This window comes from Staurois parvus, unplaced genomic scaffold (genome assembly GCF_062004578.1).
Source record: "Staurois parvus isolate SC_StPar_1 unplaced genomic scaffold, SC_StPar_1.0 ptg001042l, whole genome shotgun sequence".
In the NCBI taxonomy this organism is placed as follows: Eukaryota; Metazoa; Chordata; class Amphibia; order Anura; family Ranidae; genus Staurois; species Staurois parvus.
The window spans coordinates 92,511-107,811 of record NW_028318838.1 but is presented as its reverse complement, the minus strand read 5'-3'; the positions used below and the strand labels follow the sequence as shown (position 1 = coordinate 107,811).

General features: G+C 43.1%; 1 protein-coding gene across 1 annotated transcript in view; it reads right to left on the bottom strand.

Annotated features, from left to right (window-relative positions):
- LOC149440965 (uncharacterized) overlaps nucleotides 1-15,301 on the bottom strand; it is an 86,354-nt gene that overhangs the window by 54,941 nt on the left and 16,112 nt on the right. Inside the window, exons 4-8 of the mRNA XM_089657922.1 lie at nucleotides 11,830-11,877; nucleotides 7,825-8,103; nucleotides 4,221-4,511; nucleotides 3,181-3,255; nucleotides 1,425-1,478 (exon numbers count right to left, since the gene is read on the bottom strand). Of these exons, the coding sequence (XP_089514048.1) occupies nucleotides 1,425-1,478; nucleotides 3,181-3,255; nucleotides 4,221-4,511; nucleotides 7,825-8,103; nucleotides 11,830-11,877 (747 nt within the window). The remainder of the gene's footprint in view (nucleotides 1-1,424; nucleotides 1,479-3,180; nucleotides 3,256-4,220; nucleotides 4,512-7,824; nucleotides 8,104-11,829; nucleotides 11,878-15,301) is intronic.

Below are 15,301 nucleotides of genomic sequence, written 5' to 3'. Positions count from 1 at the left end.
AGATCTCTGTATTGGTGTCACCGGGGATGTTAGTGACACCAAGTCAGTTCCCCTCAGTGTCGGAATGCCCGCCGCAGTCCCGCGATAAGTTGCTGATCGCCGCCATTTCTAGTAAAAATGAAAATACCGCCATTTGTAAGCGCTATAACTTTCACGAAAATCAATTCATTCACACGTATTGAATTCACAGAATGACGAAATTTGATTTTTTTTAATTTTTTTACTGGACATGTTTAATAGCAAAAAATCAAAAATATTGTTTTTTTTCTGAAAATTGTCGGTCTTTTTTTTTTTTTTGTATAGCGCAAAAAATAAAAAACGCACAGGCAATCAAATACCACTGAAAGAAAGTTCAATTTGCGGGAAAAAAAGGCCATAAATTTAATTTGGGTGCAGTGTTGCATGACTATGCAATTGTCAGTTAATGTAACGCGGTCCCATAATGCAAAAAATGGCCTGGTCAGGAAGAGGGGGGGGGGTAAATCCTCAGGAGGGCAAGTGGTTAATTGTATTATCCCCTCCCACAGGACCCTTCAAAAGGTAAACAAATGCTCAGCTCCTGACCTACTCTTTACATTCCTGATTAAACTCCTCACTGGGATATTACCTCCAATATGACCTTCTATAAAGGTGGAATATTCTCTGCTCTTCACCTTTTCACTGCCTTTCTAATCACATACACCTCTGGGATACCACACCCTCCAATATGACCATCCATATGGTAGAAATGACTCTGCTCCTAATGTTCTCTCTACTTTTTTGATTACGCTTTCCACAAGAATATCACAGATCCAAGAAGACCCTCCATAAGATAGAAAATACTCTGCTCCTGACCTTCTCTATACCTTTCTGATTACACATCCCTCACGGAACTTACACTGTCCAACAGGACTGCTCATCAGATACAGACTACTCTACCCTGGACCTTCTCCTACCTTTCTCATTACCCTTACTACTGGGACATCACACTCTCCAAATTGACTCTCCAAAATAAATAAATAATCTGCTCCCGAGCATCTCTCTGCCTTTCTCATTACACCTACCAATGGGATATCACAAGGTCAACATGACCCCCAATAAGATAGAAAATACTCTGCTCCTGACCTTCTCAATACCCCTATTATTAGACCCACTTTAGGACATCACACCTTCCAACATGACTGACCAGAAAACAGAAATTACTCTGCCCTGACCTTCTCTACCTGTTATTGGTAATCACCCAACAGTTATACAAACCTATGTAAACCTACATGTGATAGACTAGGCCCAGGGGATTGTATTCATAAAGGTAGAAAACAGAAGCATTTCCTACCTTACACAGGGGCTCATATTAGAGGATCTGATCACCCTAGAACCTCATAGTTTGAACAGCAGATCAGTTTTGGTGCTTTATCAGAATATTTCCACCAGTTTTTTGGACTTACCAAGTCGTGAAAATGGTGGAACCTTGATCTTTACTTCAGGTTTTGAAGCCGCACCTATGGTAAGAGAAAATAATAACTAAAACATGAAAGTATATACAGTATAATGTCCCATGTACAATAATGGCGTGAGATAAAAAGCAATACTAGAATGGGCTTTATGGAAAAATAGATCTACAACAGATCAGATTCTCTTATTACACGTGATCCCTAGAAAAGGGACATACATAAAATCCTAATAAAATAAATGTATGTTTTTGGTTTTAACATGAAAAAATGTGGAAAATTAGAATATGAATACTTCTTCAAGGCACTGTATATAAGGCTCCATTCACATCTATGCAAGTATGATGGCAGGCATGTGTATTTGTGTGTCGCATTTAGATCAGTCCATTCATTTTAATAGGCCCCTTCGCTCTACATGCAAAAATTGCACAAGAAAAGTACAAGCGGTGCACCTAAACACATGTTACAGTAAGTTCCCTACTTGTGAACCTTCACGTGGCAAACTTTCAAAGATGCAAACATGTATACACATGTCAAATCACCAAAGTAGCTCACGTGTCTGCCGGACATTGTCGGTGTAGAGTAGTACAGTGCTGATTTCAGGCCCAGGATGTCTGGAAGCAAGTATAACAGAAGCAGTCTTGTCTGATCCTCCATGCCAGCCCCGGTATGCCGGCGGTTGTACTGCACTTCTGTACATTTCAGGGTACTGTAAGATTAAACATCTTTTCTTTACAGTATTTTTGTTTGTTTTTATGCATTATTTGTGTGAAAAAGTATTATAAACCTCACTTTGTTGGACTTACGAACAAATTGGACTTACGAACGTAGACCCGGAGCGGAAATTGTTTGTAAGTAGGGGACTTACTGTATTTTGTTTTACGCGCCCATTTGCGAGGTGCGTTGGGATGCCATTTGGAATTATTGACAGTGTTGTGCGCTTGAAAAATGAGATGCATGCATTGTGGCATTGTGGCATCGCACAGATGTGAACCTAGCCTAAGAATGGAAGAACCATAACTATGTATGATGATGCAACAAAGCAACACCATTGAGGGCTCCCCTGTCTCACTAGTCTCCATCTCAAGTCGGTGCGAATCATCTAGTGACACGGTACTGCTGGCTTTCATTAGGATCATATAAACATTCCCAACCTGTGTTTTCAGTCATTTTATCCAAATGTGCTTGGATAGTTAGGTTCTTTATGTATGGTTCTGTTTACATTCACATGACAACATGTATGTTTTCAGAACACCATCAACTGAAGCTAAATGTAATGATGGTGTAAACACCATCAACTGAAGCTTTATCCGTATGCACAGCAGTCATCCACCAATGTTCAGTCTTCTGGAGCCACACAAGGGGTCCTTCATTGATGCACAAAGCATGATGGAGGAACTCTGCATGGCCTTGAAATGTTGCAATCTGTTGAATGAAGTCTATGGGAATAAAAAGGCATATGGAGCCGCAGTTGATGCCCTCCCACCTCTGGTGAGATCTCACCCTCACTTTGGTGGGACAATGATGGGCTCTATGGAGATACATCTTGTGTCACATATCAGTGACAGATTACACGTGGAGCATCATGGGACAGTTTTGAGAAGACAATGTCCAGACTAGATACAGGTAATGTAGGTGGGTTGTTTGAGTGTTTTAGTGGCACACTGTGAAGAATTGTAGACATTTTTGGGAAGGAGTGATCTAAGGAAAATAGATGACAACCATCAAATAAGTGTGATTTCTATTCACATACCTTGTGGCCTGGGAAGTCCATATCTGTACAGATAGTCCGGTGGGGAAACATCAGATAAGTCCCCATGGACGAGAGCTATGTGTGTGAAAAGTAAAAAAATAAATAAAGTTTAGTCCACTTCAGTAAAATAAAATCCCTCATTTTTGCAAACAAACTTTGTTTGAGGACCTGTTCCCATCATTTGCATTGGGTCTTGTTCATTGCAGTGCCAGCGCAGAGACAAGGTCATTTTCATGGTTTGCTATGAAGTTCATTGCACTGCATAGTGGTGGTGTGCTCTGAAAAAAAGGTACTTTTTTTTTCAAAACAGCACGTTTCGACCCAAACCACCTCATCAGAACACTGCTACTATGTATATACCATACCTGGCTGATGCCCCTGGAAGCTAGAAATCACTGAAGTAGACACAACTACTACACCTCTACTACACCTCTACTCCAGTGACCTCCAATAGATTCTGGGTTCATGGCTGCCCTATGGCAGTGAAAACACAGGGGGTTGGCCTCTCAGCACTGGTGCCTTTTAGAGAATGTTTTGCATTTTCAGCATGAATGCAAAGTGTTCTCTGATTGGGGAGTGCTCCCCCCCACTACTCTCCACCTCATCTAATCAGCGTATGTTGTCATTGATTCTGAACATGCAAAGCATCTCTGAATGGCACCCGTGCCGAGAAGCTGATGTCCCATGTCCACAATGCAGCAGGGCAGCCATTCAGCACGGGTCCAGGAAGCTAGTTGGGATCACTGTAGTAGTGATGTCTATTTTGGTGACTTCCAGCTCCCAATGGCATCAGCCAGGTAAGGTTCTGTATATTCATAGTTACATTGGTCAAAGCTGGACCAACATACCTATGAATAATATAGCCATGCCTGGATTTGTTCTTTAAGGTTTAAGAATTTTTAAATGTAAAAATCTAACATTCTGACCCATTTCCATAATCCTCGCAAATCGTTTATTCAATCATTAATAAAATAAAAATATCTATTTTTTAATGACAGATTCTGCCCCAACCTCCTCCCTCATAGTCAAGAGACACTTACAGGGGACATATGATAGCTCCAGGGCTCGTATTTCCTTGTAGTTGTGTCTTCTCAGTATGTTGTACACTTTATCCTTGTTAGTATAACTCCAATTATGAATCATATCACAGAGCGAGCTCATCTTTTCCTCTGAGGATGACTTCTCTCTCAATTTGGTATATTGTTGTTCTGTCAGCAGGCGCTGATCCAACAGATCCCGCAGAACTGGATCTACATTTCTTATTTTTCCTGTGAGTTCCTTCTGGTTTCTGTCCAAAAAGTGATTTCTTAAATTTATCTGAGAATCTGCAACTGATTGAAAGAGATAATATGTTAGAGGCTTTTTTATTGCCACACACTGTAATTGTTACCAATTACAAAGGAACATCTGAACATTCTGAGTATCATAGAAGACATTTATTCCACCCTTTTTAGAGGTTCCCATGAATCATTCAAAATGGACCTACCTTTAGGTCTGCAAAAACCCCCACAAAACTATGTTATTACCTTTCCACTTTTAGCTGTAGCTAAGTTTGGTTTTCCTAAACTGCTCAAAACATTAGCATTTGCATTCAACCAAAGCAATGGTACAGCCCTGGTGTCCAACCCACAGCCATTTGGTACTTGTACAGCCCTCAGGTTTCAATTGCCCAAAGGTTTGCAATCAATAGTAAGAGTTTTCTCCTGGGTTCCTATTCAGGGTCAGTAAAGGAAAAATAAAACAGGTTCTGCTAGTTAAATGAATTGGTTTATTTCCCTACCACATCACTTTACCATTTTTTACACTGTCTTCTTCATTTTCTGTTTTCCCCTTTTATAATGTATATTGCTGAAACAAATATCAGAAATGGGGGCAGTAACTTATAATATATAGAGCACTGATTTGTGAAGGTTCTGTACCGGCAATGATCACTAGAAGCCTCATGTAAATTGCCCCAATCTCTGTCATCTGCAGCACATCTTTAGCCTCTACATCTCCTGTAGTGTCTCTGCAGCCTCTGACCATACACTATCCATCTGACCATTACCGGTATAATTTTCACCATCTCTGAAAATTTTCTGTATTGTTAAGGCACTAAATATTATTTGTGGTGATGTTATGAGCCACACTTAAAGGGTTGGTTCACCTTTACCATACTATTCAGATAAGTTGTGTCTGTCGATAAAAACAGACTATTAATCTTTGAGTAAAGTTCAGTAATGTCCTTGCTATAGGTGTAGGCCATTTACATACCTCCTGAAGACTGGGCAGAACAAACTCCCAGAGATAGCATCATCCCATTCTGCCTTGTTGTTAGGATGTTGCTAAGACACTCCCAGCCATTACCGCTCACTCCCACCATGACAGGAGCAAACTCTCAACACCCAAAGATGTGTGGTCTTCTATCTCCTCCATTGCAGCAGAGCTGCTGTGACGGGGAAGAAAGAGTATGCCTGTGAGTATCCAGGTTTTTCTGTCAAATCTTAACTGAACTTGATCCCAAGTGACCCTTAAAGTGATCGGTTTCTCCACCCAGCTGGAGATTAAGAATAAAGAAGGGGGATACCCAGTGGTTCTAAAATGGTGGATGACTAGGGGTGTGGAGGAACCCCAATTTATCAATTATTATATGCGCATTCAAATTTTATTGAAGTCATTGGGGATGACAGAGGTCTGTGGCAATTTCTGGAGCATGCTTGTGAGTGTTTGTAGGTGCCATTGGAGATGACCTTTTGCTCTTTGATTGCATCGAGGACCGATTTATTGGAAATCACTGAAGATTTACTGTGTTTTTTTCTGAATTTTTCGGACTGTCTTATTTATATATATTTTTGGGACTGAGACACTTTTTGATTTTTTTGGATTGAGTCACTCATCAATTATTTTTGATTGATCATTTGGGACTGAGTCACTTCTTTATACATCAGCAATATTGATTTATTCACTTGTGTCACCAGTACTTTATAGCCTTTTTTCTGCAGCCGGTACTGTCACTTGGCATTTTTTGCACCATTTAGATGTATTTATGTGTTATGTTCACACTTGGATGAGGGCCATATTTACATTGAGCTTATGTCATTAATTTTTTCACTTATCATTCACTAAGTAGCGCAGCACCCTGTCACGCTTATAATTATTTTTTCATTATTTTGGAATATAGTTAGGTGTCTGCAGTCACTTTGTTTTTTGGGGTCACTTGGGGTAGGGACAGGGGCGGACTGACAACTCATGGGCCCCCCGGGCAATAGGGGATCATGGGCCCCTGTGTCCTTGCCCAAAATCAAAAAAGCCTATGAAAAAGGTACCAGGGGCATCTCATGGGGCCCCCTACTGACCCCGGGCCCTCGGGCAGTGCCCGAGTTTCCAAATGGTCAGTACGCCCCTGGGTAGGGAGATAGCGCAGGTAGATCATGTCTGTACTATGCGGGTTGAATCATTCTGGGAATGTCGTATAAATGTCCTAGCAAAAAGGCAGAATGGGATGACATATCCCTGGGAGTTTTTCAATCAGGTTAGAATGGCCCATATCTACAGCGAGGGTATTACTTAACTTTGGTCAAAGCTGAACAGTTTGTTGTATCTACAGATATCCCTTACCTGCAAAGGCAGCTTTTTGGTAAAGGTGAACTTAACTGGTGCAATGCTTTACATGCTCCTGCGGCCAAACCGTTACCTGCAAAAAAATGTGCATTTATTATTTTTTGTAAAAAAGTGAACTTATCCTTTAAAAGACCTATATAAAGAAATGCCCGCAGCGATAAAAGAAGAAAAGAATTAGCGCAGGGCAGGCATGACTAGGCCCAGAGTGGGAAGAAAGACGTGTGAGGGTTAATGATTGTTTAGAGTTGGTAAAGGATAGCTGGGGGATCTGGTTGGTAGAGGAGAGTGTAGGTGGGGTCTCCTGCACTTTAGGGTGGGGTGTTCTGGGGAGGGGCGTCAGTTGGGAGCTGGACGTGGGAGCTTCCCTCCCGCCCGCCCTGTTTGGTGAATGTTGTGTTCCTCCTGGGGGGGGGGGGTTAATTTGGTTCCTGGGCGGTGGTTGGTCTTTGGAGGCGGTTCTTATCTTGGAGGTACAAAATGGTGTGGGACCCATCGTTGGTATGGTGTGCCCGGGAACATTCCCAGTTAACCGAGGTTTAACTGGAAGGTGGTGGTGCTGCACTGCGGACGGTATGGTTGTCTCCGAGCTGGTTGGTTGCGGCTGGAGGCCTAGTGGAATATGGTTGTCCGCAGGTGCATTTCGGATCGTTTTGGGGGTGCCTTCAAAGACCAACGACAACTCTTTATGTTTTCTGTTATAAGGAATGGTTGATGTGTTTAAACTTGATTTGTTAATAAAAGGCCGTGCTGGCCATTTTACTCCAAAATTGGTGTTGTGTTTTCTGTAAGTATAGTAAGTAAAGGGGATTGGTATGGAAGGGTAAAGGGTAACGGTGGTGTAGTGGGGTCTGGATGAACCTATCTCGGGTGCACTAGTCAAGTAAGCTGACTAATACCCCAGAGCTCACATCACTCTGCTCATAACTGACTTATTACAAGGTGTTTGTGGAGTGGAGCAGAGAAAGACTTGTAAGGTCCTCTCTGCTACTCTGGTTGAATCCAGAATTGCCTCAATGTATTAAGCAAAGTATCACACAGACTTACAGTTGAAGAATCTGTCCTCCTGTGTTACCAAGTCCCTTATTATTCCATAGCTGTATTTTTTCAGAGCCTTGTACACTTGTTCTTTGTTGGGATAGCTCCAGGTCCTCACTGTATCCAAGAGGGATCTCATCTTCTCCAGCGATGTTGCCTTTTTCATTAAGCTTTTGTGCTGTCTCTGTGTGAGCAGCTGCTGATCCTGGAGATCATCCAGCACTGGATCCACCATTATTATGTTCTTCATAAGTTTTTCTTTATATTTATTCAGAAAATGCATTCTGGCTACAAGGTAAAAAAACAAATAATATAGTTATAAATCCATTCCATATTTTTTTATTTTGTATTTGGCTCCTTAAACAAAACTGACCACTCCAGAGTTCTTGATTTTCACTGGCATTGCCTTATTGGCCAATTGATTGGCCATTTTGGGATTCCTAAACATGTGACTTGGAGGATTGCATGCAGTCTCCTCCTAGGTTTTGAAGCCTCCCAGACACAGAGAAAAAGTGAGAATCTGGAGAAGAACAAAATGGATGGAGGGTTTTTATGGCGAAGGGGAGGAACAGGTCAAAGAAGGCTTAACAGTTTATTGAGGAAAGTGTATGTCTTACCTGAATGATGGTTGAAAGTCAGATGGGCTGAGAAGAGCTAGGGGTTGTTTAGGTTTTACCCTCCCACCTTCCCTTGTTTTAGGTTACCAAGAAGTCAAAGGTTGGAGAGGTGTAACAAAACTAAAAAAAATTATACTTTTTCTTGGGGTCCATTAAGGAACGCCTGATAGAGGAGATAGATAGCAACTGCTCTAGGCAGTTCTGGGCCTCAATCTTAGGGATGGAGTTTGTAATCAGCACTATCTTTGATTATTTCCCACAGTACAGTATTTAAAAAAAATGTTTTTGCATATCCCCTGTGACAGTACCCAGCTTCCCATGCCTTTTTTACAGGAGACTGACTCACCCTCAAAATAGAGTTTAACAAGGAAGACTTCCATAGGATTGGCCTCTAAAATGTGGTTTGTTGATTTTTAAACAATTTTTGATGAATCCTCGGTGAATAGAATCCAAGCAGATTCACCTATCATTAGTAAACACCAAATGGCAATCCTCATGAATCATCTGCTAGAAATTTAGGTACTGCCAGCTGAGAAAATGTGTCTGCCGGTTATCTACATTCCAAATGTGAAAATCTGCCCAGGAAAGGATTTGCTCTACCTCTCTTGTCGCAGTGAGACTTCTGGTTCCTCCTTTATGATTGACGTTCATCACCCACCACTGCCTGAGATCCTGACGTTTTCCCTTGAAATCCACATGGATCAAACACTTCTTGCCCAAAGGTTCTGGAGTCTAGCACTTTCGGAAAATTGCTCTACTCATATGCACTGACTTGAGACACATTCGGGAGAGATAAACAAAGGCTTCTAGCAAACAATCAATGGGACATGGTTTGACAAAGTTGCAGAGGTGCAGAGCAGGTCCTACTAGCAAGAGAGACCAGTACTCTGCAAATGGCTTCCAATCGCTTACGGATTTGATTCTCAACCAGGTATCGCCCACCCACAGTAATTTTACTGCAGGAGGGTGGCACAAGCAGGCTGGATCATACATGTTTGTGATCCAGCCTGCTCCAGATTAGGGGCACGCAGCATGCCACTCCCGTGACCGCTGTGTCCACCGGACACAGGAGGATTGCTGTTGCTGGTGACCAGTAACCGGATATCATATGATCGCTATGATTGGTTATAGAAATCACATGATACAGTGTAAACAAAACAGTCATGAATGGTTTCAATTCATGACTGTTTGATTAGTGTTGTAAAGCTGTGATTGGCTCACAGCTATCACATGGTACCTGGCTACCTGTACTATTTGATTAGCTGTAGCCAATCACAGCATGTCAACAGTAAGTAAGCTATCATGAATCTTAAACCATTCACTATGGTGACACTGAACTACTCTAATAACAGAAATATAAAAAAAGAGGAAAAAAATTAAGTTAAAAATTTAATAAAAAATTATTTAATAGTTTGGATTTTTTTACATACTGGGGACGTTACTAAAAGTTATCACATGCGTCATGTCAGTCACATGACCACTTTTCACATGCAGTATTGAAAATGTCAATTCACTGTTGCTCGTATGCGGTATTTTAGGACCTGTTAAGTGTCCCAGAAGACTTCAGGTGGAAGGAGGGGGTTGAACTTCCAACTCAGTTCGCCCCGGCAAACTGAGTCGGAAGTGGGAGCAGGTACCTGTAGAAACCAGGTATCCACTCCCCCACCCCCCCTTTCCGAAAAGTGCCAAATGTGGCAGTGGAGTGGGGAGGAGGCAAACAAGTGGAGTTAATGAAATGCATGTGGTAATTAGGTGGTGTTGAGGCATGAGGTATGTATTGGTTGTTAAGGAGAAGGTGGCCACCAGTGTCCTTAACAACCTATGAGTCATCATCTGTCAATGGGGTTCCCCACTGACAGCTGAATGTAAAAAAAAAGAATTGTCAGCAATTAAAAATTTTGAAAAAAAACGGCGTGAGGTCCCCCCCCTCAATCCATACCACGCCAAAATAAAAAAAATAATGGCATGGGGTCCCCTCCAAAATCCATATCAGACCTGAAGGGCTTGGTATGCATTGGGTGGGGGGGGACCCTACGCCATATTTTTTTCTTAATTTTTAATTGCTGGCAATTTTTTTGTACATGCAGCAGTCAACAGGGAACCCACTGACAGCTGATGACTCATTACATTACACCACATGACTATATGCAGTATTTTAGTGGTGTTTTTTAGTGAATGCCGACATGCATATTTGGATGCGGTTATATACAGCTTTGTGATATAAGAAAACACGCATGTATTCCACAGATAGACTGTTCCTTGACATGCCCTTTAAAAAGACTAAAAAAAACATAAAATATTTGAGACCTGACCAGAATAATTAAGTCAAGTAAGCCCTGATAAGGATAGCAATGAGGTCAGTATGAGCGGGAGGTTCCGGATTGTTCCAAGGGCCTTCGAACCCCCATGTATTGAATTTTATTGCACTTTCTCCCTTTACTTTGTAATGTGCTGTGCAAACTGAAGACACTGTTTGAATCCTGATTAATAATAATCAGGGGTGTATTTACCACAAGACAAACATGGCATTTGCCTAGGGTGGCATTTTTCGGGGGGGGGGGGGCAGCACTGCCCCTTGGAAGTAGGGACACACATGGCATGGGGACCTGGTGGGTTCCGAGAGATGCTGTGGGTTTCATGACGGTGTATGAACAGCCCGATTCTCGTTCCCGGGGATGTCCGGAGCTGTGAAGGTGAGTGTCTTTCTCTCTCTTGCCATGGGGGATGGTGGCTGGTATATGGGGACAGTGGTAGTGGAAGGCTCGGGTGGAGGGCAGGGGTGCTTTTTCTGCGGGGGGGACACCAATTTTTGTGTTTCCTATGGCAGCACATAACCTAAATACACCACTGATAATAATAGGGCTCTTTTCACACTTCTCCTTGCAAAAACATTTTTGCCACAATTTAACATTCTTCCAGTGCATTTTTCACCTGAAATGTGACTCAAAAAAATGCAGCAAAAATGCAAGCTCGGGTACGTTTTTGATGTGCTTTGTATTTATTTCAATGAGGTGCATTTTTTATGCCTTTTTTGCAGTGGTGCATTTTTTACACATTTTCTATGCGTTTTCCATTCATTTCAAAGGGGAGGTGCACCAAAAATGCAGCAAGCAGAACTTTGAAAATCGCAATGGAACCGCAACCGACCAGTGTGAAGAGTTCCATAGGATTTAATGTTCATGTGTTTTTCTTCCACTTTTTAAAATGCAGAAACAGAAGAAAAAGAGATCAGTGTGAAAGCAGCCTAATAATAACAATAATTATATACAATGTAACATTTATAAATGACAGAAATGGGAAACGATGTGTGAAGGTGATATGCAATGTAAAAATCATAAAAGAAACAAGCAGGAAATATTGTGTGCATGTACGTCTCCCAGGGTAGGCCAATGCTCACCTGCATCTTCTGTCCTGACAATGTCCTTTCTTTCTAATCTAAAACGTCCTAAAAGGGAACAAGAGCTGAAAGTTATCCAAAGTTCACCCAATCAGCATTAAGAAAACTAGAATATTAAAGTGCTTGTCCAGCCAACAACCATTTCAGTTTTGGATAGGGTGTGGAAGTCTTAGAACCCCTCTCAGGTTATTAGTCCTATCTAGGGGTCTGTTAAAGAGATTTCCTTTCACTTCCTGTCCCGCTGACATTGTGTTACCAGACAGGAAGTGAAGGGAACTCCCCAACAGCAACGTATCAAGAAAAATAAAAACACTTTTTTTAGTAGCACAGCCAGACACACGAACACAATGCGATGGTTTGGGGTGATTTAGCTCATTTCATAGCAACAAACGGCGAGTTTACTCCACGCCAGAAGTAGTTTTCAGGGCTTTTTCTGCCCACTTTTATTTAAAACAAACGAAAGTTCACAAAAAAGGTTCCTCATGCGAGGGTTCTCACCATCAACTGGATACGAAAAATAACATTCAGCCTCATGGCTCTCCTTGACTAGTACCTCTTGGTCCTCCTGACCATCAAACACGTCCCAGTGTTCATGCACAGATGCTGCACCTTGGCTCTGCATCTTTACTTGCAGCTTCCCAGCTGCTCTGTCCCCCATGGCCTCTCTCTCAGGTTCGGGCCTAAGGTTGCCACCTCATCCCTTTAAAATCGAACACATATTAATTACACAGGTTCTGAGGCTAATTTAATGCAGATAAGAGATAAGGTGAGTTTAATTACAAACGTAATCAGCCCCATAAACTGTGTGCTGTATTTTTCGCTCCATAAGATGCACCTAGGAATTAGAGGAGGAAAACAAGAAAAAAAATATTCTGAACCAATAGACTGCAGATATAGTACAGGAGAAGACCAGAGACTGCGGACACAGTACAGGAGATGACCAGAGACTGCGGACACAGTACAGGAGATGACCAGAGACTGCGGACATAGTGCAGGAGATGACCAGAGACTGCAGACACAGTACAGGAGATGACCAGAGACTGCGGACACAGTACAGGAGATGACCAGAGACTGCGGACACAGTACAGGAGATGACCAGAGACTGCGGACACAGTACAGGAGATGACCAGAGACTGCGGACACAGTACAGGAGATGACCAGAGACTGCAGACATAGTACAGGAGAAGACCAGAGACTGCAGACACAGTACAGGAGATGACCAGAGACTGCGGACATAGTACAGGAGAAGACCAGAGACTGCGGACATAGTACAGGAGATGACCAGAGACTGCGGACAGTACAGGAGATGACCAGAGACTGCGAACATAGTACAGGAGATGACCAGAGTCTGTGGACATTGGAGAGTGAAGGAGGGGGGAGCGGGTACCCAAATTTGACAGGTACCCATTACCACTTCCGTGGAGTTGTCCCTCCCCCTCCCTCCCCGTAGTCTTCTGGCACATGTGACAGGTCCCAGATGACTACAGGGCCATTCACAAAGCGCAGTGCTTCTCGTGCATGCGCAGTGGGCACCTGACTGTGAAGCCGCAAGCTGTCACAGCCAGGTGCCCACACTAAAGTTGCCGGCAATGGGGAGAGAATACGGTGAGGACACTGCTGGTCCGAGGAACAGGTAGGACTACTGGAGGTCTGCAGGTTCTGCTGCACAGAGCCGAGTAGCCGGCCCGGTATTCCAGCATGGCGGCGGCAACGGGGGGAATACCAGGACGGCCGCTCCATATTCACTCTGTAAGACGCACAGACATTTTCCCACATTTTTTAGGGGAAAAAAAGTGCGTCTTATGCAGCAAAAAATACGGTAATTAATATGTGTTCAGTTTTAAAGGGATGAGGTGGCAACCCTACTCGGGCCTTGGTCTGTCCTGGCCTGGACAGTACGGTGCATGCCAGCCCCTCTCAGGAAGTGGGGGGGGCTCTGAGCTCTGATCCCAGCTCTGGTAGGAAAGAAGTACACACCTGGATCATTAAGGTGCTTGTTTCCTCCAAAATCTGGCCTAATCACACAGTGGCATGGCCTGGCACTGCCACATCAGTCACTCTTTGGCCTAGTAAGCAGTTTGGGGGAGTTCTTATGGTGTTTTTATGTTTAGGGGTAACTTGGATGGGGATGAGTGGAATACTCCAGAAGTAGCTTTGTACATGATGAGGATACTAGACTTCCTTCTGCAGCACTGTAAGCACTGTCCTTGTAGGGGCCAGGAGCCAGTAATGGACTTGGCGTAGCTGAAGCAGATAAAGACACAAACTTCTTTCTTTAAGCAACTTGAGCATACAGTGGGGCAAAAAAAGTATTTAGTCAGCCACCAATTGTGCAAGTTCTCCCATTTAAAAAAGATGAGAGAGGCCTGTAATTGGCATCATAGGGAGACCTCAACTATGAGAGACAAAATGAGAAAACAAATCCAGACAATCACATTGGCTGATTTGGAAAGAATTTATTTGCAAATTATGGTGGAAAATAAGTATTTGGTCACCTACAAACAAGCAAGATTTCTGGCTCTCACAGACCTGTACCTTCTTCTTTAAGAGGCTCCTCTGTCCTGCACTCATTACCTGTATCAATGGCACCTGTTTGAACTTGTTATCAGTATAAGAGACACCTGTCCACAACCTCAAACAGTCACACTCCAAACTCCACTATGGTGAAGACCAAAGAGTTGTCGAGGGACACCAGAAACAAAATTGTAGACCTGCACCAGGCTGGGAAGACTGAATCTGCAATAGGTAAGCAGCTTTGTGTGAACAAATCAACTGTGGGAGCAATAATTAGAAAATGGAAGACATACAAGACCACTGATAATCTCCCTCGATCTGGGGCTCCACACAAGATCTCACCCCGTGGGGTCAAAATGATCACAAGAACGGTGAGCAAAAATCCCAGGACCACACGGGGGGACCTAGTGAATGACCTGCAGAGAGCAGGGACCAACATAACAAAGGCTACCATCAGTAACACACTACGCCGCAAAGGGACTCAGATCCTGCAGTGCCAGACGTGTCCCCCTGCTTAAGCCAGTACATGTCCCGGCCTGTCTGAAGTTTGCTAGAGAGCATTTGGATGATCCAGAAGAGGATTGGGAGAATGTCATATGGCCAGATGAAACCAAAATAGATCTGTCTGGTAGAAACAAAACTCGTCGTGTTTGGAGGAGAGAGAATGCTGAGTTGCATCCAAAGAACACCATACCTACTGTGAAGCATGGGGGTGGCAACATCATGCTTTGGGGCTGTTTCTCCGCAAAGGGACCAGGACGACTGATCAATGTACAGGACAGAATGAATGGGGCCATGTATCGTGAGATTTTGAGTGCAAACCTCCTTCCATCAGCAAGGGCATTGAAGATGAAATGTGGCTGGATCTTCCAACATGACAATAATCCCAAACATACCGCCCGGGCAACGAAGGAGTGGCTTCGTAAGAAGCATTTCAAGGTCCTGGAGTGGCCTAGCC